This window comes from Typopeltis vanoorti, chromosome 11 (genome assembly GCF_054136105.1).
Source record: "Typopeltis vanoorti isolate ZY-2024b chromosome 11, IOZ_Tvanoo_1.0, whole genome shotgun sequence".
NCBI lineage: Eukaryota > Metazoa > Arthropoda > Arachnida > Uropygi > Thelyphonidae > Typopeltis > Typopeltis vanoorti.
Window position 1 is genome coordinate 87,948,106 of NC_143559.1, and position 27,935 is coordinate 87,976,040.

Consider the following 27,935-nt stretch of genomic DNA (forward strand, 5'->3'; position numbering starts at 1 on the left):
CAGAGTCGGGTAAATGCTGCGAATGTGGCCTATTATCAGGCATGTCCCCTTTTCGCCTCGCACTTATGTCTTGGACTACAAAGATGGGACTATACAAGACTTTGATCAGGCCTGTTCTCCTCTATGGTGCTGAAGCATGGATTCTCACGGCAAGACCAACCGATCACCTGAGAGTATTCGAGAACAAGATGCTACGACGTATCTATGGATGGGGTCATGGCAGACAGAGTCTGAAGGACGCGGTCCAATGTTGCCATACACGCTTTATACAACTCGGCAGATGTCTTGATGGAGCTGCGAGCCCGGTGTCTTCAGTGGCTGGGGCACCTGTACCATATGGACCCTGAAAGGACTGTGACACAAGCGTGGGAGGCCGCCAGGGAGACCGAGAAAGAGATGGGTGGATCAGGAGAAGGAAGACCTGCAGGCTGTCGGGCTGGAGACCAGAACATGGCGGACAGTTGCAGAATACCGTGGCCAGTGGCGACGTGTGGTACTTGAGGCCAAAAGTTCCCCCGGGCTGATAGTGCCTGGCTAATGTAATGTACCTCAAAGGCTAATTGGATACAATAATTTAAATTTATAGATTAATATTTATTTTGAATATAATACTAAAAATATATATATATTCGTCAAAGAAGGAATAATCACCAAATGTTTTAGACCAAATCTGGTTACTTTTAGCATTTTTTATTATTATTTCAGAACTTATAAAGGGCAAAAAAAAAAACAGTATAAACCAACAAAAATGGAGAAAATGTGCAGTATACAAAAGCAGAAAAATGCAATACAATGAAACACAAAATTTTCATATAAATATGGATATAAATAAGTAACTAAGAACAAAAAATCAATAATGTGCATGATAAAGCAGTATTAATGATAGTGTGCTGGCCATTTTTTCAAAATTGCCGGCACACTATCAGTTACAGAAGGCAAGAAACAACTTTTGGGGTGTGAATCTATAATATTACTGAAATTAAGTGATTTTTTTTTTTAATTTGTTTGAGAGCAAAGGAGAGTAATTCAGCTTATTCAACTATCATGTGGACAAGATTAAATATGGTCTATGTGCATTTATCACATATTGATCACTTCGTATGGCTAGCCATTGTGAGAAACATAATTTGCTTTCCATTATCTTGAAAATCAATAATAGTAGCCTTCCCGATATTAGGGGTATGAATCTGAATACAGGCTTCATGGCTTTGTAGATGTTATGAACACACTGGAATTTTAAAATTGTACAAGATTTTGACGTTTTGTTTGGGAAGAGTTTACTAAAACACATAAGCTGGTGAAAGGAGCCCATCAGATAGATATGAGGGAATCATTTCATAGAGCAATAGGTGATGTGAGAAAGAGAGGTCATTCCTGGAAGCTGTACAAAGGTCATATAAGTGCCGGCAAAGGTTGGTCGATTGGTAGAGCCTCTGCTACTAATGGCTCAGTTAAGTAAGTTTGAGCGCGGTTAGTAGTTGGAAGGGAACCAATCGTTCGATGCTGTTGGCTCACTCTCCCTCGATGAGTCTTTTGACTCCCTGGAGGTGTCAAATAATAATAATAATAATAATAAAGTAAGTAAATGGAGATTTTTTGCATGATGAGTGGTGAATGAGTGAAATGTATTGCCAGATTGGGTGGTGAATGCTGCGATGCTGAAAGTTTTCAAGGCAAGTACAATAAATTATATCACCTTTTTGAAAATTTTATTGAAGATGATTATCCCAAAAAATTGAATCTTGACCCCAATCTTTGGAAAATCCATGCTTACTATGCTTACTCTCATAATCAAAAGGAAACTTGTCTACCTGTCTCAGTACTATAACTGAGTAACTGAGTAGTGGTATTTGTGTATGGATTTAAATCAGATGAAAAAACATACAGACTTTGCTGAATGAACTTTTTTTCAGTTTAGAAGGGAATCAAAGACAAAGATTAGGTGATCTATGTATAATAAAACAGATAATGAAAATTAAATCACTGAAAACAGCTTGAAGTGAATAGAGCCTGCTGCACAGTATGAACTATCAATTGGTCAGGCTGGTCTGGCACAGGATAGAGTATCTGCTCTCCAACCAATAAGTTGTCTAATTCTAATGTAGGCATGGATGTTTGTGAATGTCTCTTTAGGTGGGAGATGAATTTCATCACCAGCATAAAGTCACCACCCCCTGCTTACTGTAGGTATAAAGTGAACAGAAATTAGGTCCATGTTTGGTCTCTAGAGTAGTGTTTTGGGAATATATAACCCTTAACTCACCCAAAGTACCACACATAAGATAAATTTAAACCTTTTCTAAGTGGAAATCACAAAAATTAAAATAAAGGATATGAATTAGCATTCTTTATGATGGTCAGCATGGATTTATAAAGGATAGGACCTGTTTTAGCAATTTATTTGCATATTACGATAAGGTAATAAGTGTGTTAGATAAGGGAGAATCATATACAGTGATATTCTTGGACTTTGCAAAAGTGTTTCGTAGATTACCATATGATAAGTTGGTGTACAAGCTGCAGAGGATAGGAATAGATAGTATATTGGTTAGATGGATTGGAGATTGCTCTATGAATGATACCAGCTGGTTGTGTATGATGAAGCAGTGTCTCAAAAAAGGAAGGTAACCAGTGGAGTGCCCCACGGTTCAGTTCTTGGGCTCCTGCTGTTTAACTGGTTTGTAAACAATATATCAAGTGGACTGACTGGGGATCTTTGGTTGCCTGCTGGTGATGCAAAGTTGGAAAGAATTATAAGTAGTATTGCTGATGTTAATTCCCTTCAGCAAAATTTGAATAGACATTTTACTTGGACAAAGGAGTGGAGTTATAGTTTTAATATTAATAAGTGCAAGGTGTTGCATTTTGGAGTGCAGAAATATAAGGCTGTGTATTATATCAATGGTGTCATATTGTACGAAGTGGACGAGATTAGAGATTTGGGAGTGATGATTGATAGTAGACTGATGATTGAAGTAGACTGAAGAGTTGCAAGACTTCACATTCTAGGGCTGCTATGATAAGAACTCTGACATGCAGGGATAAGAAAGTGGTTGTGCCACTGTATAAAGCACTGGTCAGACCACACTTGGACTATTGTGCTCAAATCTGGTCACCTGGTTTTCAGTGTGATGTGCAGACATTGGAGAGAGTCCAGAGGTGAGTGACAAAGATAATATCAGGACTTTGGACTGCTAGCTATGGAGAGAGGTTGAAAACATGTCGACTGCAGAGTTTGGTGGATAGGAGGAAAAGAGGTGATATAATAGAGATATTTAAGTTAGAGAGAGGATTTTATCAGATTAATACAGATGAGATTATAAAAAGAGTAGAAGGTAAGAGGGGAAAATCCAGAGGTCATTTCCCTGGAAGTTATGTAAGAGTGTGGTGAAGAGGGATGTGAGGAGTAGATTTTTATATGGAGAATTGTCAGTGAATGGAACACATTACCAGAATGTGTTGTTAATACAAAGAGTATTAAGTATTTTAAGATTCAGTATGATTAAATATGTTGTCAGTTGAATGAACCTCCCACAATGAGTCTGCCGACTCCACAGAGGGTGCAATAATAATTCTGTCTGAGTTAAAACTTCTGATCATAATTCAACATTGACTAATCAGAAAAAGGAAAATAATTATAATTCTGATAATTCAGTGCCTTGCCCAAGAACTAAATTCTTTAAAGGAAGAATTCGTTAGCAAAATTGACAAACTTTCAGCACTCACTAGATTATTAAAGCAGTTCAGCTTCTCTCATTAGAAATTTTCAAACTGACACTGAATCAAGAACAGGGCACACAGTCTATAATATGAATAATGACAGTCAGTTTAAATATTTTTTCACACTTAAGAAATGAAACTTTGAGTGCTATAACTCAAAAATGAGGCATACATATTGATGTATTATTTATAGTTTTATCCTCATAAAACTCAGTCAATATAGCAGAAGAACTCAGAACTCAAATAATTATCACTTTACCTCCATATCAACTGAAATGGATCAAATATATGTACCACCTTATGATTTTTCAAGAATAAACATATTAGTAGCACTGTATTTCATACTACATTTACCCTACTTATCTTTTAATGTCCTAATGGCAGAGCCCTGTAACAATTCTCTATTCAAAAGGGGTTTTGGCAATTTTAATGCAGCCAGTTTAATGCTCCTCTGCTGCATTTGCCTTCTAGATTGAGCTGAGCATGGGGAGAAAAGGTAGACTTCCACCACATGAGAAGAACAAAGAAAGATAGGAAAGGTTCACACCTAGCCTTTGATTACTCTAATAGCATTGGGAGGGAAGGAGTAAGAATAAAAGAAAGACGGGTGGGAACCAGTCTACAGATAATATAACAGATGTATATTACATGAAGTAAGGCATGATCCAGCATCATAAGGTACCTCGGTTCGGCACTCGTATACTCACTAAGGGTGAGTATCAGAATCAACCCTCGAGGTTGATTCCCCTTCATAGGGGGACTCAATCCATCATCTGACGGAAAGAGAGAAGAAGAATGGCAGAGCAATTAATTATACATTATGGAAAATTATGGAGATAACTACTGTGTTAGAGCAAAACTTTAGTTTAACATAAACCAAAATGAACACTTGACGTTTCGACCTTCATATCAAGGTCATCATCTGGAGCATACACATATATATACAGAGAAACAAGCTGCACTACAATCTACATGGTTTGCTAAAGTTACTGACCAACTGTTACAACAATTATTGGCCTGACCTCTGGTGAAAAAAAAAAAAAAACTTTACTACCTCAAAGTTAGAGTCCTATTATTATTATTATCTATTAGGTTACAAAATTAAATTGAACTGGAGAGCAACATGTTTATTTATATATATATATATATATATTTTTTTTTTTTTTTTTTTTTCAGAATTCATTTTTACTCAGAATATTATGAAAAAGCTTTAATGACTGATACCAATAGATAAAAAGATGATATGATATATTTGAAAAGATACTACTAGTTTACTAGTTTCGTTGAATTGATCAACATCTTCAGGTATCACAATCAAAGAAGTATATAAAGAATTACAGAGACTTAAAATTGTAATAACAGAACAAGTACAAAAAGACAGTAGTGTGTTTGAAAACAAAATGCGAGCTTGAGTTCCAAACAAACGTATACTACGTGCTGTCGCGAGTGCGCCAGTACTGAACAGAGGCAACATGTGCATCAGAGAGATTAAAACTCAGGCTGTTGTTGATATGAGAAGAATCTAGAGAAATTTCCCAAGATTCGACAATCTTTCTCTCAAGTTCATCATAGCACACATGGATGTTAGAAGTTTGAGTCCAGTTCACAATGTGTTGGTGGCCTTCGTCTGAGTTAGCTGAAAAGAAAACGTGGCTAGAGAAAGAGCTAGCTCAAGTCCTGTTAAATGAGATGCCTCGATGATGTTCTAAGTACAAAAAGACAGTAGCGTGTTTGAAAACAAAATGCGAGCTTGCATTCCATACAAACGTACACTACGCACTGTCGAGAATAGTTTCCAATAAAAGCTGAAAATTGCTTAAAGTCCTAAAGTATGCTAGATACTAAGTAGGCTGAATATATGCCATCCAAATTCTTAGAACATCGTCGAGACATCTCATATAATAGGACTAGAGCTAGTGCTCTCTCTAGCCACGTTCTCTTTTCAGCTAACTCAGACGAAGGCCACCAACACATTGTGAACTGGACTCAAACTTCTAACATCCATGTGTGCTATGATGAACTCAAGAGAAAGATTGTCGAATCAAGGGAAATTTCTCTAGATTCCTCTCATATCAACAACAGCCTGAGTTTTAATCTCTCTGACACACACGTTGCCTCTGTTCAGTACTGGCGCACTCACGACAACGCATAGTATACATTTGTTTGGAACTCAAGCACGCATTTTGTTTTCAAACACGCTACTGTCTTTTTATACTTGTTCTGTTATTACAATTTTAAGTCTGTAATTCTTTATATACTTCTTTGATTGTGATACCTGAAGATGTATAAATGTGATTATATGATCATATTTCGTTAACTCTTTCATGCCATCATGAAATGATGGCATGAAAGAGTTAACGAAAAATGAGCGAGTGGCGTTGTATGGCGACTCCATTATTAAAGGTGTGCTAGAGGATAAAATGCACAAGGTATGTTTTCCAGGCGGTAAAATAAGTACAGTGATTGAGGCATTGGATATGAGGCGGGAGCGAGCAAAAGAGTTAATTGTATTAATTGGTACAAATGATTTGAGAGAGAACAAAGAGCATGTCAAAATGAATGTCAAGAGACTGCTTGGAAAGATAAAAGAGAATAGTGTGACAGGAAGGATGGTCAGTGTGTTGCCTAGGTATGATTGTGGTAAAATGAGGCGGAGAGCAAGGATTATGAATGGTATTCTGGCTGAAATGTGTGAGGAGACGGGAGTACAGTTTGTTAATGTGTGGAATGAGTTTGAGGGACAAAGTGAGCTGTATGGGAGCGATGGACTGCATTTGAGTGGTTATGGTGTGAGTCGCTTGGAGAGACTGCTGCTGGAAGGTAGAGAAGTGAATAGAGAAAATGAATCAGATCGAGAGGGGAGTGATGTGGAAGAGCAGGAGAGTAAGATAGGAGAGATTGAAGAAGTGGAAATCAATGGAGAGGTGAGTGGTATGAGTATAGAAAATGAGAGAATGGGTGTGCAAGAGGAGCAGGGAAACAGGGAGGCCCAGGGTGGACAGGGATACACAGCGTGAGAAAGGTGGATGCTCCAAGAGGAGGTGAGAGCATGTGTAGGCAGGAAAGTAATGGGATGACCAGGGATCAAGAGGAAACAGATGTTGTTGCAAAGGGTTCTAAAATGAAGAAGCAGAAAGAGAAATGGCCCCAGACCAGCATGGAGAGATCACATCGAGTGAGTGGCATCAATGGAACTAGCTGTAGATCCAGAAATGAGCTGTTGTGTTTGTATACCAATGCTAGAAGTATAAGAAACCAGGCGGATGAAATGGTTGCACTAATTGTGTCTGTGTACCCAGAGATTGTTGGAATAAGTGAGACATGGTTAGATGAGGACGACATCCTGACAGGAATAGAGATGGAAAGGTATGATGTGTTTCGTGAGGATAGAAGGGATAAAAAGGGAGGGGGAGTGCTATTGATGATAGAGAAAGAGTTATGTCCATACAAGGTAGAGATGCAAGAGGGAAATAGGGCCAGTGGTTTTGAGGCAGTATGGTGTGAGATAGAGGTGAATAGAATCAAATACTTGGTGGGATGTTGTTATAGTCCTGGTAATGTGGATGGTGGTGATAGTGAAATGTATAGTCAAATAAGCCAAGCAAATAAGAAAAGGGTGATCATTATGGGTGATTTTAATTATGGCAATATAGACTGGAATGAAGAGATAGCGACTGGAAGTAAAGAAAATGAGTTTCTTGAGTTTTTGAGGGATAACTACCTCAGACAGTATGTAACAGAGGGCACACGAGGATTAAGGGTCTTGGATTTGGTCATCTCATCGGAGGATGTAATTATAAATGAGGTGTCAAATCATCCACCAATTGGTGAAAGTGACCATGAGGTGATTACCTGGGTGGTTGCCAGCAGTGCAAGGACCCCTGCGAAAAAAAGGGTATATGTGGAACTACAAGGGGGGTGATTATGAAGAGTTCAGGAGACAGCTTGCAGATGTAGCATGGAATGAGGAGTTAGCTGGAAAAGAGATCAATGCAGCTTGGGGGATTTTCAAAAACTATTTAGTAGATGCAATGTCTAAATGTATACCACGGGTGAGAAGGTTAAATAAGGTAGGTGTGAGATGGATGAATAAAGAGATTAAGCATGCAATACAGAAAAAAAAGGCATTGTGGAGACAGCATAAGAGAAGTGGAAGTAACCAATTTCATGAGGTCTACAAAGACCAGGCAAGGAGGGTGACTTGGTTGGTGAGAGTAGCTAAAGAGAGGTATGAACAGCAGTTAGCTAATGAAGCCAAAAAGAATCCTAGGGAGTTCTTTCGATATGTAGCCAGGAAAAGAAAGAATGATTATGGAAGGATGACATTGATTGGAGGAAATGGTATAAAGACAGCTGTTGCAGAATGTGTTGTGGAGATACTTAATGAGCAATTCATAAAGATCTTTCAATCTTGTGAATGTGACTTCATGGAGAGATTAAGAGCAGTTGACGATGGGGAGGAGAGACTAACTGTAAGTGAGCAAGAGGTGTTTGGGGAGTTGAGTAAACTAGATGTAAATAAGGCTGTGGGACTTGATAATATATCACCACGTATTCTGAAGGAGTGTGCTAGAGAGTTGACACCTGCCTTGACATATTTTTTTAATACGAGTCTTGCACTTGGTCAAGTTCCTAAAGAGTGGAAGGAGGGCAAGATTGTGCCACTTCATAAAGGAGGTGATCGAACTCAAGCATCAAACTATAGGCCTATCTGTGTGTCAGGTGTTATGGTTAAGTTGTTGGAGAAGCTTGTGAGAACTAGGATCCAGAGTTGGGTTGACAACAATGGTATAATCTTTGATGGACAGCATGGATTTGCTAAAGGGAGGTCATGTTTTAGTAATCTACTTACTTATTACAATAAAGTGACTGCTTCCTTGGACAGAGGAGAAGGATACACAGTAATATACTTGGATTTCGCAAAAGCTTTTGATAGAGTACCTCATGATAAGTTGACAGTCAAACTAGAGCAGATGGGGTTGGATATTAGATTAGTGCATTGGATTGGAGACTGGCTATCTGATAGGTATCAACAAGTTGTGTATGGGGGTGCAATATCCAGGAAAAGGAAAGTCACTAGTGGAGTGCCTCAGGGGTCTGTTTTAGGGCCATTACTATTTAACTTATATATTAATGATATTGGTGAAGATTTGGATGGAGATATTAAGTTGTTTGCAGATGATGCAAAGTTGGGACGAACCATAAAGAGTAGTGAAGATGTTGTGGCCTTGCAAGAAGACTTGAATAAATTGAGTGATTGGGCAAGCAAATGGGGATGTGAGTTCAATGTTGCAAAATGTAAGGTTTTAAAATTTGGAAAACAAAGATGGGATGCAGAATTTATGCTTGGTGAGAATATATTGTTGGAAGTAGAGGAAATAAGAGATCTGGGGGTGATAGTGGATAAGGATCTAAAATTTAGGGGACACATCGCCAAACTTGTGAAGACAACACAAAGACTTCTGGGAATGATGCGGAGGACACTGACATGTAGAAGTAGGGAGATACTTGTTCCAATGTATAAGGCTTTGATTAGGCCACACTTGGACTATTGTGCCCAGATTTGGTCACCGGGTTTTCAGAAGGATGAAGAGATGTTGGAAAGGGTCCAAAGGCGAATGACTAAGGTAGTTTCTGACCTCTGGAATGTTGAGTATGAGGAAAGATTGAAAAGATGTAATTTGCAGAGTCTCGTGGAGAGAAGGAAGAGGGGAGATATGATAGAGACCTACAAGTTGGTAAGGGGTTGTTATAGGATCAATGGTGGAGAAGTTCTACAGAGAATAGTGGGAGATCAGGGGAGAACCAGAGGTCATCCCTGGAAACTGTATAAGGAGGGTGTGAGTAAGGGAGTGAGAGGCAGGTTTTTTTCGTGCAGAGTTGTGAGTGATTGGAATGCCCTGCCTGAGAGCGTGGTGTCTGCAAGTAGTTTGAATGTGTTTAAGACACGGTATGATGAGATGTGTGTGTAAGATAAAAGGACCTCCTAGATGAGTCTTTGACTCCATGAGGTCTTGTTTTAATAATAATAATAATAATAATAATAAAATTAAAGAAATAACTAATGTGAGAATAATAACTTCAATTTAATATATAAAGTAAAATAATTATCTGACATTTCGACCTTCATATCAAGGTCATCAGCTGGCATGTATGTATACACACACACACACACACATATAAAGAGACAAGTTATATTACAATACACAGTATGCTAAATAATATCTATTTGGTCAACTGTTAACCACTAGCCTGACATGCAGAAAAAAAACTCTACTGCATCAAAGCTCAAGTTTTGGTATCTGTTCGACTAGAGATTAGTAACAGTATTAGTGGTGGTGCCAATATATGAAATAAAAGCTGAAACTATTGCTTAGTCTTGAGCATCTGTTCGAGAACGTGAAGGTCATTTCTTCAACTTCATGAGAAGTCATGAGGGTTGAATGTATGCTATCCATATTCTTGGAATTTGTGGGCCACCATTATTGTTTAGATTAGGATGGCTGAATAAAATTTCAGTCTTCCTTAAATGTGCATTAATACTAAGTTTTAGTACAATGTAAGGAACAAATTTCTTTCCAATCATAAATTAAAGATACCAAGAAATTATAAACTTGGTTTAATCCTTTATCCAAGTGTAAGCAAACAAAGTTTGCACCTGAAGTATTTTCAGGACTGGGGCAACTCTTGGTAAAGATGGTATGACTTCACATCACTTGCCTTAGTAGCCCATAATGCAAAGCACATCTTCTTGCAGACATGTATAATGCTATGCATCATGGGAAGGGTCACTACCCAGACTGGTTTTGATCTTTATTGATGTCTCATCAGTGGGAGCCAGACCCAGAGGTGATATCAAGGTTGAAGTAATGCAGAAGTCATATTTTTATATACAAGCTGCCAAAAGGTGTCACATCTTATTATTATAATTCTCTGAATTAGAGATAGTTAGTTGTTAATAGTTTTTCCACTTGGTTATACTATAAATTAAAGATACCAAGGAATTATATACTTTAATAATAAATTTAATCCTTTATGCATCATGGGAAGGGTCACTACCCAGACTGGTTTTGATCTTTATTGATGTCTCATCAGTGGGAGCCAGACCCAGAGGTGATATCAAGGTTGAAGTAATGCAGAAGTCATATTTTTATATACAAGCTGCCAAAAGGTGTCACATCTTATTATTATAATTCTCTGAATTAGAGATAGTTAGTTGTTAATAGTTTTTCCACTTGGTTATACTATAAATTAAAGATACCAAGGAATTATATACTTGATTTAATCCTTTATCCAAGTGTAAGCAAACAAAGTTTGCACCTGAAGTATTTTCAGGATTGGGGCAACTAATGGATTCGGCATACCCCAGAGAGGAGAGATCCTTGAAAGTGTTGAATATGTTTTTCAGTTTTGCAGGGAGTTTAAAGGTAGCATTAAGATTATAACTGTGTGGTATTCTATTTATTTTATATAATATTCCTTTAATGTATGGAATGGCTGCTATGATTTTACTATAATTTATATTATTTTCATTTTTAGGCGTAGTTTTGTGAAGAATTTATTAATGGTTTTTTTATAGCCATTGTTTATATAAACATATTGCTAATAATTTGTAATTCATGCTCCTCTTGCTCTAATGACAAGTATGTGCTTAAAGACAGCCAAAATAATTGAAAAGGGGGAGATTTCTAGTAGCAAGACTTATACGTTGGTTAGACATAACTGGTAATTAGTTTACGGAATTAACAATGCATATAAAGTATATTAATTAAAGGTAACTTTAATGAATAACTTCAAGAAGTTATTCATTAAAGTTACCTTTAATTAATATACTTTATATGCGTTGTTAATTCCGTAAACTAATTACCAGGGGGAGATTTGTTCTGCAAGAGAAGAATTGTGAGAGCTATTGTTATTGCTCTGTTTGTGAGGGTGTTAAAACTCCAAGTTTTTGGGATGGGTGGTGATAGGAGTTAATATGTGTTTACATGTGTGTTTACAATAAACAGTGAAGGATAAACTACCTGAAAGGAGATGTGTCACACGTATATCCAGAAATGGAAGTGAGTTTTGGTTTTCAATTTCAATGGTAAATTGTATGCATTCGTGTTCTTTATTCAAATTTTAGCAGCTGTGTGGCTAGATGATGAAAACTATCATCAACGTATCTAAAGCCACAGCATAGGTTTTCACGTAAAGAAATCTAGAGCATATTGCTCACAGGTTTTCGTATAAAAGTTAGCATGGCTATACTTTTTTTTTTTTGTAGATTATAATTATTTTGTCACACGAAGTAACCATAACATAGTATGGGTTCAAAGACAGCCAAAATAATCTGGGGGGGGGGGAGGGATTTGTTCTGCAAGAGAAGAATTGTGTCATTAATTGGGACATTTGTAAAAAGGGTAGAAATGTCAAAATTGACTAATAAATCATCTTTTCCAAGTATTTTGTTTTTAATTTTTGTTTAGGAAGCGTGTTCCAATAATGGAATACCATGAGCTGGCATAATCAAAATAAATATAAAAACGGAGGAAAACTATGTAAAAACAAAACTAATTTAATGTAAACTTTTAAAACCACCAAATATTTTTTGTTGCCTTTAGACCCGTCAGGAAAATCTAAACTTTCTCTCTTCTCCTAAGGACAAGCTTCCACCTCTGGGCTTTCCAGACATCCATCAGATTTCTTCTCTTGTGGATTATCTTATTTTGGACAAACCAGAAGCTTTTATTCATCTAGAAGAACACAAGCCTTATATTAAATATTATGAGCATGAACAGCCTTGACTTACTGAGCATACTATCTACACTAAACATAGAGCTTATTGGAAAATGACAAGTCTTTCATAAACGTCACTTCCTCATAGAATGTCTTTATAAAGAAATGTGTGAAACTTTGCATCATTGTCCTAACTTAAACAGACCCAATGGTCTATGTCAATTCCCTTTGTGAGAGATAGCATTTTTTAAAATCTGCTAATCTTTCCTCATTTATTTATGTGTGTCTGTATCTTACATTAGTTACTAAATTTTTTAAAACTGTCTGTTATTATTTATTTGCTGTTCTATGATTATGCACTGAAGACATTTAGCCAAAAAAATTTACATTAAATTAATTTTTTTATGTGAGTTTTCCTCTGTTTTTATATTTATTTTCATTATGAAGTGTGTATTGTTCATATAGGAAAGGGAATGATCTACCAACTCCTTAAGTACCTACACAAGTTTTTTGACCAGGTGATAATTAGGGCTGTTTATTCCTTCAACTATCAACTTAAGTGGAACATTATGTTTAAACACTTTAGGAACACCATAAATTCTAGAAAAGTGCATGTGTCTGTGTGTGTAATATGGTAATAGCTGTTTAACAGTGTCTAACAAACAAGAAGTGGCAGACTTAAGTAATTTAACAGTTTTCTTTTTAATCCTGTTAGTTGGGTTATAGTTCATAGTTGATAAGTGTTCCTGTAGGTGACTAATTCATTCATTTGATGAAGGCAAGTTGATTGGCTTAAAACGATAGTAGAATTACCTTAGTTTGCTGTCATGATAACGATATCCTTATTAGCTTTGGTAATATTCAAAATGTTACAAGTTTATAAATGAATTTTATCAGTCTTCCCCTGGATCTTTTGCCTACCATCCTAGCATCAAAAGCTGTTTTTGCTAGCCTTTTCTCACTTGCTCTGTTTAACTGATCATACCACCCTAGATTAGATCTACTCACACACACTGTCAATAAAACCTTTCTTATTTCTTGTATCTTCTATTAATTTGAATTTTGCATATCTTTATGCTAGAACATGGAATCTGGTAGGTGCCTATCATTATTATCAGCTTTGCTCTTTCTCCAAATTTTTCCAAAACATGTCTGTACAACTGGTATTAATTTTATCTTCTGCTGTTTAGATCACCAACAAGGATAAATTTTTTTTTCTTTATATCAGCTTCCTTCTTAAATTACTCAAAAAATTCTCCATTTCTTCCTCAGTAAACAATTCTGTAAGACCACTAGCACAAATAAGTCTCACTTGTCCAATTCTACATTTTGATTTACCACATCACTCTACTTGCAACTGCTTTCCATTCAACAAGATCATCTTTGTACTTGGTGTTGAATACCACAGCAACTTCTTCCTTTTTTGATCATCACTGTCTGAATATAGCATCTCATGACATTTATTTAAATAAATATAATTTCAAAAATTATTTCTTCCGCCATCCTCAAAAATTCTAGCAAATGGTATGTGCTTACTATCATGCTCACATATGTTTTTGTCATCATGCTCACGGTTTTAGATATATTGTTGTTGTTATGATCAACAAATTATGTTAAAATAATGTTTTTCTAATTTTGAGAGTGATGTTTAAAATATCACAAATTCATATACACTGATACTTTATTATTATTATTATCATCATCATCAGACCTCCATAGTCAAGAGACTCACTGTGGGAGGTTCCACTCTCACAAGCACAGCTCATCATACCTCAACTTAAATGCATTCACCGTCCCTGCATTCACAAGACTCTCAAGCAATGCATTCCAATCACCCACCACTCTCCATGCAAAAAATCTACTCATCACCCCCCTTGCTCATACCCATCTTATACACCTTCCAGGGATGGCCTCTCATTCTTCCCCTGTCTCCAGATATATACTATGAAAAATCTCATGCTAATCTGGTAATTATCCCTTAAATGTCTTGATGATGTCTCCCCTCTTCCTTCTATCCAATAGGCTCTGTAATTCACATTCTCTTAATCTGTCCTCATATTCCACATTTCAGAGACTAGAAACCAACCTAGTCAATCATCTCTGAACCTCTCTCCAACATCTCATCATCTTTTTTAAAAAACTTTTCGACAAATTGTCCCAAAATCTGAGCACAGTAATCCATATGCGGCCTGATCAAAGTCTCTTGTACAATGGAATTAAACATTCTTACTTCTGCATGTCAGTGTTCTCTGCATCATTCAAATAATCCACTGCGTTGTCCTCCCATTTTAGCGAAATGTCCATGAAATTTCAAGTGCCTATCCACCACAGCCCCCAAATCCTTCATCTCCTCTACCTCCTCCAAAATATTTCCATCAAATCCAATAATCTGCATCCCATGTTTATTCCCCAAATTTTAAAACCTTACACCTTTGCAACATTGGGGATCCACACACTTGCCCATTCAGCCAATCTATTTAGGTCCTTTTGCAAAGCTACATCTGCTCTACTTCTTATAACTCTCACCAACTGTATATCACCATTTAAGCCCTTTCCAATGTCATTTACATACAAATGAAACAACAATGGCCCCAAAACAGACCTCTGGGTCACACCACTAGTGACTTTCCTCTTTTTGGGATATCATTCCTCATACACAACTTGCTGATACCTATCAGACAGCCAATCTCTGATCCAATGCACTAATCTGCTATCCAATCCCATCTGTTCCAATTTAACTACTAGTCTGTCATGTGGCAATCTAATTTTAAAATATCAGCTTTATATTTAGAACGCAGCATATAAATATCATTCCCCGACTATCCCCTGTGAATATTTCAGTAAGAATATCCAATGCTTAACCACTGTAGAAATAATGAATGTTTGAAACATATTACAGTAGTTCCCCCCCCCCCCTTATCGGCAGGGGATACATTCTAAGACACCAAGTGGATACCTGAAACCGTGGATAGTGCCGAACCCTATATATACTACATTTTTTCCTATACATATATACCTATGATAAAGTTTAATTTATAAATTAGGCACAGTAAGAGATTAACAACAACTAATAATAAAGTAGAACAATTATACCAACATACTTCAATAAAAGTTAACTGAATGTGAATAGAATCTTAGCAACCTCAGCATATGCTTTTTTCATTATTATTATTTATTTATTATTTTATGAAGTGGAGAATTTTCACCTTTTTCACTTTAAAAGGAAGCACTTTACGGCTTCTCTTTGGCATATCCCAATTACCAGCATCACTACTCTTGCATTTTGAATCATTATTAAGTAAAATAAGGATTACTTGAACACAAGCACTGCAATACCACGACAGTTGATCTGATAACTGAGAACTATTCAGAATGGTGCACAATTTAAAACTTATGAATTGTCTATTACTAAAAGAAAAAGCCATATGGCTTCATTTCAGCAATGTAAAATTACATAAGAAAAGTGGATATTAGATCAAAAATTATTTCAAAGACGAATGTTTGTAGAACTATGAAAGTTTCATAAGTTGACCTGAAAGCTTACGAGAATACAATTCTCGGCATCCTTGAGTTGCCTTAGCTTTCACTACCTGACTGAAGTAGATAAGGCAACTTGGGGATGTTCATTTCTGAAATTTTCCATTTAATATTTTCAAATGGGGTTGACCGCAGATAGCACCGCGTGAATAAGGGGGGGGGGGGAGTATGGTATACACCCTCTGTCCAAAAAGAAACCAAACTTTTCAAAAATATATGGAACTAGTGGCACCATCTGTTGTATCTTTTTGTTGTCGAAAGCAGCAACCTTCATTAGTGTTGTGTCAACTGTTTATGACATTTGTTTCATTAGAAACCGAGTTATAGTGCCAAGAGTGACAGTGTGTTTTGACGAACGGTCGGTCGTCATGATATTCATGCCATATGTAATGAATTCTCGCTATCAATCGTTTCAAAACTTCAAGATAAAACTCATCATTGACCGTTTGGACAGGCAGAATAAATTCTTTGTGCCCTTAGAATCGTAGAAACAAATCAACATTGTCTTTACTTTTGACTTCTTCAAGTGACTTTTTTTCAGATGGTCTCCACTCAGAATGCTTTGTTTCTGGCTCATACTCAAAACACCATGTTTCATCACCAGTAACAATTGTTTCAAGGAAGTTTGAGTCCTTACAAGCGGTTTTAATGAGGTCCTTGCAGTGTTCAATTCGATACTTTTTTTTGTTCGTCGGTCAACTTGTGAGGAACAAATCGCGAATTCAATTTACAAAGGAACAAACTCTCAGTCAGAATGTTGTGCACAGTTGATTTTAGAATCCCCAAATTCATCTTCAATCAATCTAATGGACGATTTCAGGTTTTCTTTGATGATATCATGCACTTTTTGGATGTTAACTTCGCTCAGTCCAGTTTTTGGATGCCCCGGCTTTTCGTCGTCCTCAAGCGTCTCACGACCACTTTGAAATCGCTTAAACCACTCGTAAATTTGAGTACGGGATAAGCATTCATCACCGTATGCTTTTTTGAAGCATTTGGTTTCTAATGAAACAAATGCCATAAACAGTTGACATAACACTAATCCCGCTTACGACAACAAAAAAGATACAACAGGTGGCGGCACTAGTTTCTTCTATTTTCAAAAAGTTCGGTTTCTTTTTGGACAGAGGCTGTATACAAACTAATTCAAAATTTATATTCATGATTCATGTTTCAATTATATCTCCAGCTGCACACACACACATTCTTTTTTTTTTTTTTTATGCAACTCTCAGAAAAGGTTGTAAACTTACATTACATTAAGTACTGTTGGTGAGCTAAGGATTTTTTAAATGCTTGTTTATTTATTTTTAATTATTTATTTATTTACTTTTAAGTATATTTTTATAAGTAATGGCAGAAAGCATACTTAGAGTCAGGAGAGTAAATCAAGTGGAAGTTAATTGGATAAATATCTCCATTAAGAACTGGGAAAAAAAAAAAAAAATTGTGGAGGGAATTTAAGGAGAAAAGTGACCATCGGGCACAGACCAGAAGGGTAACTAGCGTGGTAAAAAAAGCAAAAGCAGGGTATGGAAGGAAATTAGCAATGTAGGCTAAAGATAATCCCAAACAGTTATTTCAATATCCTACAAGTAAAAGAAAGAATGTTTATGGCAGAATAATAAGTGCCGATGATACAGAAGCAACTGAATCAGTCGAAATAGTAGAATTACAAAGCGAACACTTTGCAAGAGTATATCATCCAGGTGGTGATATCGCAGGAATGAGAGAGGCAGAGGCTTATATGCGAACTGAAGTAAATGAAATGGAGGAGCATAACATATTACTGAACCTTAATACGAATACAATTGTTTATGTAAAATGTCTATTCAAATCTTCCTGAAGGGAATTAATATCAGCAGTGCTACTTTTAATTCTTCCCAACTTTGCATTATCAGCAAACAACTGAAGATCCCCGGTCAGTCCACATGATATACTGTCTGCAAAGTTAAACAGCAGGAGCCCAAGAATTGAACCTTGAGGCACTCCACTAGTTACCCTCCTTTTTTGAGATACTGCTCCATCATACACAACTTGCTGGTATCGTTCAGAGAGCCAATCTCCAATCAATCTAACCAATATACTATTCATTCCTATCCTCTGCAGCTTGTACACCAACTTATCATATAGTAATCTATCAAACATTTTTGCAAAGTCCACTGTGTACGATTCTCCCTTATCTAACTCGCTTCTTACCTTATCATAAAATGCAAGTAAATTGCTAAAACAAGATCTATTCTTTACAAATCCATGTTGACCATCACAAAGAATGCTATGTCTATCAAAATAATCCTGTATGCTAATCCTAACCAATCTCCCCAACACCTTCACTACAACTGAAGTTATACAAACTGGTGTATAATTGGAAACTTCTGTTCTAGAACCATGCTTGTAGAGTGGTACTATTTTGCCTTCTTTCCACTCCTTAGGAACCCTACCCTCTGCAAAACTTTCATTAAATAATCAGGTCAAGGGCATAGCTAACTGTTGTGCACATTTCTAAAGAATACGTGATATTAAGTAATCCATTCCCATAGCCTTATTAGCATCTAACCCAATCAACACCTAATACACCTCTGATTCTTTCACTTCCAATTCTCCTAATACTTGCCTCCCTTCTATATATTAAAAACTATTTTATTTTTGCTTTTTTTCAAAACATTAAAGTTTGTAGCAATTATTTTTTCTTTGTTTTCACCAGCTGAACACTGAAAATAATTATAAGAATTAGATTACATATTTTACTAAATCAGCAGGTACATAATAATTTGTGTTTCTTCTTCTCACCAGTTGGATCTATTTTGTAGAATAAAAAAAACTCATTTTCTGAGAGGAAAAATTCTGCCAACTTTATCTCCATATAATTATGATCAGATAAAAATTCACTATTACACTAACAAATCTCTTATAAAGATTCTCTGAATCCGTGACATGATTTGAATTTAGGTCCTCCCTACCAAAGGATATTGTTGATACTGACAAAACATTGGAGTTGCCACAGTAGTGCAGATAACAATTGTGTTAGAATTATACTTTTCACATCTTATTGTCTTATAATTGTATTAATATAAATGTTCATAATAAGTAAAGATTTGTTTGTCGTTACTGTTTCCAATAAAGAATACACATACAAGGAAGAAAGCATATCGCATTCTACAAAACGAGTTTTAACTAGAATTATGAATAAACATTATTTTCATGTATACAATTTGTTTATAACCTGTTTCATAAAAACAATTTTCTTGAACCAAGTTCTTTTAAGAGAAAACAACAATATTGTTAGCTAAGTGTAATTATGCAAAGCAAAATTAACAGATTAAAAAAAAAATTGATTGTAGCACTTCTTTTCCCGGCCAACACAATATTTGTGTACAATAAATAATCTTCAAATGAATTTTTAATTCTGCAACTAAAGAAAACTGACCAGAGAACATGCATTATTCCAGAAAATAATATATAGTGCTAGGGACCATGAGATGGTGGAAGTTTTCTGCCATATTCTCTTCCCCAAATAGCAATTAAAAAATTATTGATAGTTTTGCTATCTAATTGTGTTTGCCTGCCTAGTGTTTTTTTAAGTAATCACTTAACCATAGTTTATGAATTCAAGATATTTTTTTTTAACTAGTAAAAGAAAGGTATAGAATAATAATAAATAATTATTGTATACTCAAAAATATTCAAAATTTTTACTTACCTACCACTACCAGCCTTTCCCCATGTATATAATATTCCATTAACAATAAGGGCTACATGAGCACTTCCACATGAAATCAGCACTGAAGAAAGTAATTTATTCCGATTTGTACTTGGTTCATTTCTGTTATTTCCAGCAAAACAGCTTGAATAATGGACATTGCTAATTACATCAAGTTTCATAAGCTGCTTATCAAAAACTCTATTTCTTCGTTTATGGCCCAACATCAGAAGTACAAAAATAAAAAACTTCACTATATCTTCTTCATTTGTTGACTGATCCTAAGATCAAAATAAACAGAGCAGTATTCATAACTACTATTATACTTACTACTACTTAAAGGAAATGTATACCATATATATTTCATTATGTGTTTGTGTTTTTAACATTTTTTTTTAATTTAAAAAAAAGAAAAGAAATAAAAAAAAAATTGTATGATAATAAATATACATTACTGTTCTTCCTGGTAGAAGAACAGACATGAACTTTCATTCATGTCTGTGAGAAAGCATTATAACACTTGGCCTAATGATAAACTATCATATATGGAAGCACAGACTTGAATGCAAGAGCCAGTTTTAATCACCGGCAAGCAATGCACTTAGTTGATTAAGGCAGCTGATTATTTGTAGAAGCTGCTAAATTTGACAACATGCAGCACTAATACACGAGAAACTTAATAGTAGAAAATTCTATTAAGACAGAAACCATTAAATCAGTAACTTTCCATATAATAAAGAGTATGGAAATGACTACAGACAATCCTAGAATGATATATTTTGCAATAGCATTCTTGTAACCAGGGCCAGCAGAAGTGGGCATGCAGAGCATGCGGTGCATGCGTGCGCCACTACGAAAGGGGTGCTGCCGCTGGGGCACAGTTCATAAGTTCATTGTTAAGAAACTAAATTTTTATCATAAAAACAAAAAATTCTTACAATGATCAATATTAAAATAAATAAGGCCGGATACACCAAATAAAAATTTAAAAAAATTGTATATTGCTGCCTCTTTGATCCAATTTTGCAGCGAGAGCAGGCTAAATGCTTGCATGCAGAATGTTGTCTACCGCAGTCTATCTAAAGTGAAATGGTGAATGGTTTTTATGCGCAGAAACGAATTTTCGTACAAATCGTTTGTTGCTAGTTAACCAGTCATATGGTACGCATCTCAGTAGGCTACTGACAGTAGCCTACTGAGCTGTTGAGATGTTAAAAAAGTTATCCGGTACAAAAAATCATAAGCGTCATGCTGCGAAAGAAGCAGATATTAAGAAACAAACTGGGGATCTTAATAAATTTGTTAAAATATTAAAATATTCTGATGCAGATTGTAACCAACTCGATACATCAGAAATCAGAGTTGAAAAACTGTGCACATCATCCAGTTTGCATGAAGGTACTATTGCAACTATTGAACAAGATAACAAGATGCATGATTTAAGTGAAAAACAGTTAGGAGAAGATTTAGTTGTAGTTGACCACAAAACTAACACATTGTTAGTCTCTGTAAATTTAGAAGAGCCAGGTGAATGGGGAAAAATATTGATGAAAAATTACGAGTTGTTTTAATTGAAATGGGGCCTGTTCAAAAGAAAAATATAACATATCCCATATATTATAATATGTATATGGTTGTAAATTTGGAGACACGTATTATAATAGAAAAATGAAAAATGGGGAGCTCGTGCCAAGAACACGGCTCATTTATTCTGAAACTTTAAATTGTTTTTTGCTTTTGTTGCAAACTTTTCACACCTACTGAATCAAGTAGTCTTGTAGAAAGTTATAACGACTGGAGAAATATAAGTACAACTTTGCATAGACATGAGACTAGTTTAACTCACACGAAAAATTTCTTAAAATGGAAGGAGCTTGATAAAAATTTAAAAAACAAAACTACTATTGATTGCCAGACTCAAAGCATGTATGAAATGGAAAATAAACATTGGACGAGTGTTTCAGAACGCTTGATTGAAATGATAAAATTCTTTGGTAGCCAAAATTTAGCTTTTCGCGGATCATCTGATAACTTATATGAAAGGAATAACAGCAATTTTTTAAAATTAGTCGAACTGTTTGCGAACTTTGATCCCGTAATGGAAAATGATGTGAAATGGCCATACAACAAAACAATAGAATACACTATTCGAGTAAAGACAGTCAAAATGAAATATTGGAAACTTTAAGTAACGCAATCAGGGATACAATTTTATTATCAATTTGAAAATCTAAATATTATTCCAGACTGCACACCTGATGCAAGTAAAACAGAACAAATGACCATTATTATTCGCTTTGTTTCTGTGACAATAATTGTCAAGATCAGGGAAATTTTTTTAGGTTTTGAAGATATATCAGATTCCACAGGACATGGTTTATGTCCAACAATAATGGAACAACTGGAAAAATGGAACATTCCCAGTGAAGACATGCGAGGTCAAGGGTATGACAATGGGGCAAATATGAAAGGAAAAAATATGGGCTCCAAAATTTGCTTTTGAACAAAAATCATCGAGCTTTTTACCTGCCATGTGCTGCTCGTATTCTAAATTTAATCATTAACAATGCAGCCAAAGTGAATGCACATACAATTAGTTTCTTTGCAATTATTCAAGAAATATACAATTTTTTTCATTCTCTTACAAACGTTGGGCAATCCTTTTAAAGTTCGTAAAAAATTTAACATTGAAACAACCATCAGAAACGCGATGGGAAAGTAAAATTAATGCAATCTGCCCTCTACGATATCAGTAAGCAGAAAAATACGCACTTTTTGAAATTTTAAATAATGAAAATTTTAATAAAGAAACTCAGCATGAAGCACAAAATTGTGCACTAAAATAAAGGACTACAAATTTATTTTGCTCCCTTATAACTTGGCATGATTTACTTAACAGAATAAACCCTGTGAGTAAAAGTCTTCAAGACAAAAATATGAACATTACACTTGCTTTAGAATCTATCGAAAACTTAAAAATATTCTTACAAGAGTATCGATCAGATACAAATTTTAAAGAAGTTCTAAAAACGACAAAAGAACTGAGTGAAGAGGTGGATGGAGAACAAGAATTTAAAACTAGTACGACGACGAAAGAAGACACAACAATTTCACTACGAGCATCATGACGAAACGCCACAATCACCAGAAGGTAAATTTAGAGTGAATGTGTTTTATACACTTCTAGACATTGCAATGTGTTCGTTAATAGAACGTTTTGAACAACTAAAAACATATTATGATAATTTCAATTTCTTGTATAGATTACTACAAATTAATAACAAAGATTTATGAAAAAATTGTGACAATTTAGAAATTCTCTTGAAGGACGGCGACAATAAAGACGTAAATGCAATAGAAGTATATGACGAGTTATGTGCTTTCCGGAATATTTTTCAGAAGGATAATTTAAATATTCAAAACCCTTTCAATATTCATAATTTTATTGTGTCCAATAATTTATCTTTCCCTAACTTTTCAATAGTATTAACCTTACCTGTTAGTGTAGTGAGCGGTGAACGTTCCTTTTCCAAATTGAAATTGATTAAAACCTACTTAAGAACAAGTATGTCACAAAAAAAAAGGCTTGTTAGTTTGGCGTTAATAGCTATTGAAAATGATATATGTGTGGAATTAGACGTTAAGACCATAATTTCTAATATTATGTAATTTAATTTATTTTCTGTTATTCTGTAAACATGTTATTTTTTGAATACTTTTATTAAATGTTCAAATTATTTCTGAATTCTTTTCTTATTTTCTCATCTATCTTGAGTTTCTTTTATTTTCCTAAAAGATAGTTCCACTAAGAATTTAGTAACTTGTAAAATGCAAGAATTTTTTAAACTTTAGTCCAAATAAATTTTAACTTTAATTAAAATTCATTTTAATTTTGTTAGCGATTCGGGTCGTGAGAAGGCTATAATCCCTGTATCATTATATTCAATGATTAAAGTGAAGTGGCTTTATCAAAATTTGCTTTAACTTTTGAGAATTTTTTGAATATTCAGGTTTTTAACCATTATCCTGCCTAGTCAATACCCCCGGTTCGTTACGTTCAGCGAACCAACATGTGGCTGTTCTGTCAAAATTTATTTAAGAAATTTCAAATAATTAAAATTTTTACCATCGTAAAAGAACCACACACGCGCGGATCTCAGTAGCACTTAGATAGATATTGCATGTGGGTAGCAAAGCCCCTAGTGCCAGTTCTGCTTGTAACAGTAACACGTTTATAATTGGGCCAAATCTAGCATACAGCTCATCTGATGATCTTTTGTCTCCAGCACTGAGCTAGTCAGTGGCTGCAATATTAGAAGTGCTCTAATTGGTTCCTTAAAAATATAAAACTTGCTTTAAAGCTTTGTTTTTTTCTTTTTTTTTATAGCATTACATTTACTTTAGTATTGTGGTCCAAACTTGTAATGCAGGCCTGCGATGGAAAAGTTGTCTGAGAAGTAATGATTGATTCTCATATATTTTTAGGTACTGAGTTCAGAAAAAATCGTAAAAAAAATCACCATCACCCTAATTTTATCGTTTTCTAATTTCATCGCTTTTATTAGTAGTATTTGGATTTAAATTCAGTGCATTGGTATTTATTTTCATTCTCCTTTATTTACAGCTAATTAGTTGTATAAGGGCTTTATTGAAGTGTCTTTTTATGGTAAATAAAGAAATTTCCACAAAACTTCTCATTCTTAAAATAGGAGAGGGAAGAAGGAATGCAGATTAAAGTGCAGGTGGCCACCTTGAATCTGATTCGCTGAGATAACTTTCCTGTTGTCACAGACACATTTTCTTGTGTGATTCTTTAGTTGAACTTTAGTCATTGACTACTAAGGTTATTATATTTCTGGTAGGTGGTATATTTTCTAAGTTAGTGTAAAGATTTAATTTAATGTGTTTGCGTTTTTTTTAATGTTTTTACGTAGTGTCGTGTAATAGTATTGATGTCATTCATTAAAATTCGTTTTAAGTGGTGATTGTAATGGCTTCAAGAGGTTGCAAAAATTCACCTAGCAAAGAGGATACACCAAATACCCGTGCTTTTTATGCAAGTGGGATAGCCGAAATCGAGAGAGCAACATTGGATCAAGAAGGAATGGCCAGAAAGTCACATTAGAACCTGGAAGTAAAAATGTGTTACACGAAACTTTGGTTTCTCGGGAAAAAAATCCTTTTACCATCCCCTCCCCTTCACATAAAGCTGGGATTGATGAAGTAATTTGTCAAAAGAAGGAGAGTGTTTTAAATATATCTGTGCAAAATTTCCAGGATTATCTACAGCAAAATTGAAAGAAGGTATTTTTATCCATCCAGACATCAGGAAACTTATGAAAGGATAAACTGTTAATAGAAAAAAGAAAATGGCAACTGTTGAAACAGAAGCGTGGAAAGCTTTGAAAGAGGTGGTGACCAAATTTTTAGGAAATCACAAGGACCCAAACTATAAAATGATTGTGGAAGACATGCTACAGAAATTCAAGGATTTGGGATGCGCCATGAGCTTAAAAGTGCACTTTCTCAACTCTCATTTCGACTACTTTCCTGAGAATCTGGGAACTGTCAGAGAAGAGCAAGGAGAGTGATTCCACCAAGACATCAAGAAGATAGAAAGACGGTATCAGGGCAGGTGGAATGTCAACATGATGGCAGACTATTGTTGGATGTTGCAGAGACGACCCGCAAAAAGAATTTCACAGAAAAAGATCAAAAAGAAGCTTTGAAGGAAAAAGAAACCACAACGAAATATAAAGTATGTACTAAAGATTAATATTTAATTACTTAAAAAAATTTTTTTCCAATATTTTTCATTCCAAAAATGTTTACAGAAAATTTTAAATACTGTTATTTTACTTAATATAATGTGTTTTAAAGCTATTTTACTGTAATATTGAGATCCATTTTGTGAAAAATCCTTACAAGATAGAGAAAAATGGAAGAGATATTTGAAATCAGCAGTCAAAAATAAATCAGAAACAGTTAATAGTTTCCAGACAACTTTTCATGACTCGAATTTTGCAGGCCTGTGTAATTTTCAAAGGAAGGATGGTACTAAAATTCTGACTCCTTTTCGGTCCCAAAAGGGAGCAGGCAGGACTCTTTCAGCCTTAATTTATTAGAAATTAGTGCACAACCAGTCAGTAGTAGATCACTACCAGTGATGAGTTAGATGTCATGGTGATAAGGGCATGGCAGACAACTGCTACCATCTTGTGCTTCATAATTTGTATTATTTCATGAAATAGAATTCTATGGTTAAGTTTTGGAAATGCAGGATTAAAAATCCATGTTTCCAGGTTTTTAACCTGACGTTAGTAAGGTGAGGTGTCACAGACCCCAAAGATTTTAAATTGACTATAACTTTTTAACAACGCATGGCAATGAGTCATGCCTCAGTATAGCTTCCCCTACCATAATCCGCTACTCGATGCCATAGACGACAGGCTGTTGCCTGGAAGCAAGTTTAGTGTGCAGAGGTGTAAAGTGTGCTAGGGTCCACCAGACCCAACCTTACCAAAAGTGTGACTATATTTACTTCCAAAACATAAGTTGTTTTCATGTGTATTCTACTAAAATATTATCATTACTGCTATGTCTTCTATATTTTTACATACCAACTATAAGCAAATACGTTTTCGTAAATATTTATAGGATATTTTGAGAATAATATCGTTTTTTTAATAGATGAGTTATGAGCAGGAAGAACAGTGGTTATGTCAACTTATAGATGATGCTTTGACAGATTGAGGAGCCATTTAGAGGAGATGATGATAGTGAAATCGATTTAGAATTAGTCAGTAACCATGAGTCTGATACAGAACAAGACTGTGAGGAAGAATCCACTAATACTGATTAAAAAGATATGGATTTCTATAATACATTACATTATTTGGGTGGGTCTGTGGGACCCCACCTTACCACTTTTGCTACATTTTCCCACCTCACCAGCACCAGGTTAATCTCTCACTAATTGTGATTCACATACCAAATGAAAGTAAACAATAAAAATTCATACATTTCATGAATGAACTATTTAGATCAGTTTCTACATGGTTCCCATCAGAGTGATGGGAACAACTGTTCCTTGACAGACCTTGTGTATTTTAAGTCGTGAAATATTGATATAACTGATGCTGAAGGTTTGTATTTTCATAAGCTCTTGTTCACTTTTCAAAAGAGTTCTAAAACTTTTTTTTTTTTTTCAATTTAAGAATTATAATGATAGGTATTTATTATCTGTCTGTCTTCAAATAAGTTCCATTACACTGCCAAGCTTCAGCCTATATAGGTACCAACTGCCCAGACCACACAAAAATAATAACTATAATGCTATTTTAAGCCCAATTTAGTAGATATCTGTGCATAATACAGAAGCAAAGAAGAAGAATATTACCTTGCATAATGTACACTGAATGAAAAAGAATGCTAGATGCTTCTGAAAAAACAACTTAATGCTCAAATAAAGGTGCTCATAGTATTACTGTAAGAATTTATTCAAGGCAAATATAACTAGGATGGCAGTCGCAGAGAGAAAATTTAGTGTATTGCAAATCAACATACAGCAATCCCTCGATTAATGCGCCCCCGATTAGTGAGTAATTTTTTTTTTTTTATAAACCCAGATTTGATTAGTGCACCCCTAAAATTCAATTAGTGGGCCTATATACATCTTAAAAATAAATGTTACAGATTTAAAAAATTTTTGATCTATACATTTTTTATGGCTAACTATTTTAAAAAATCACTCACCAGGATGAAATAATTTAGTTACCGATTTGAAACATTTTACAAAGTTATTTTTTAATGGCATACTAACACTATATCCATGTACACTATGTTCCAAATTTTCACACCAAAATTTATGTTGTCTGCTTTACATAGCATTTTGCTGATCATATCTCATGCTTTCCCCAATAAACTCTGACAGTTCATCACTCCACCTTCTTTTAGGACGTCCTTGGCTTCGTTTCCCTTCTTTAGGAATCCAGTTGGTAAGTATGGTGGTCCATCGTTCATCTTCTCTTCTGGATAAATGTCTGGCCCATTTCCATTTTAGTTGCTTGGTGAAGAATGATGTCAGTAATGCAAGTCTTATCCAGGTGTTTCGCTTCTTATCTTTTAATGTGATGCCTAGCGTCAACCTCTCCATTTTTCTTTGAGTTAATTTATTTGCCAGTACTCTTATTAGCGACCAAGTTTCGCAACCATATGAGATGACTGGAAGTATACACTGGTTAAATGTCTTCCTTTT

General features: G+C 35.1%; 1 protein-coding gene across 2 annotated transcripts in view; it reads right to left on the reverse strand.

Moving 5' to 3' along the window:
• Positions 1-27,935, reverse strand: part of LOC150101832 (uncharacterized) — a 572,233-nt gene that overhangs the window by 242,464 nt on the left and 301,834 nt on the right. For both annotated transcript variants that reach the window (XM_090400015.1, XM_090400014.1), the window contains exon 12: positions 19,679-19,959. In XM_090400015.1, the coding sequence (XP_090256141.1) occupies positions 19,679-19,959 (281 nt within the window). The remainder of the gene's footprint in view (positions 1-19,678; positions 19,960-27,935) is intronic.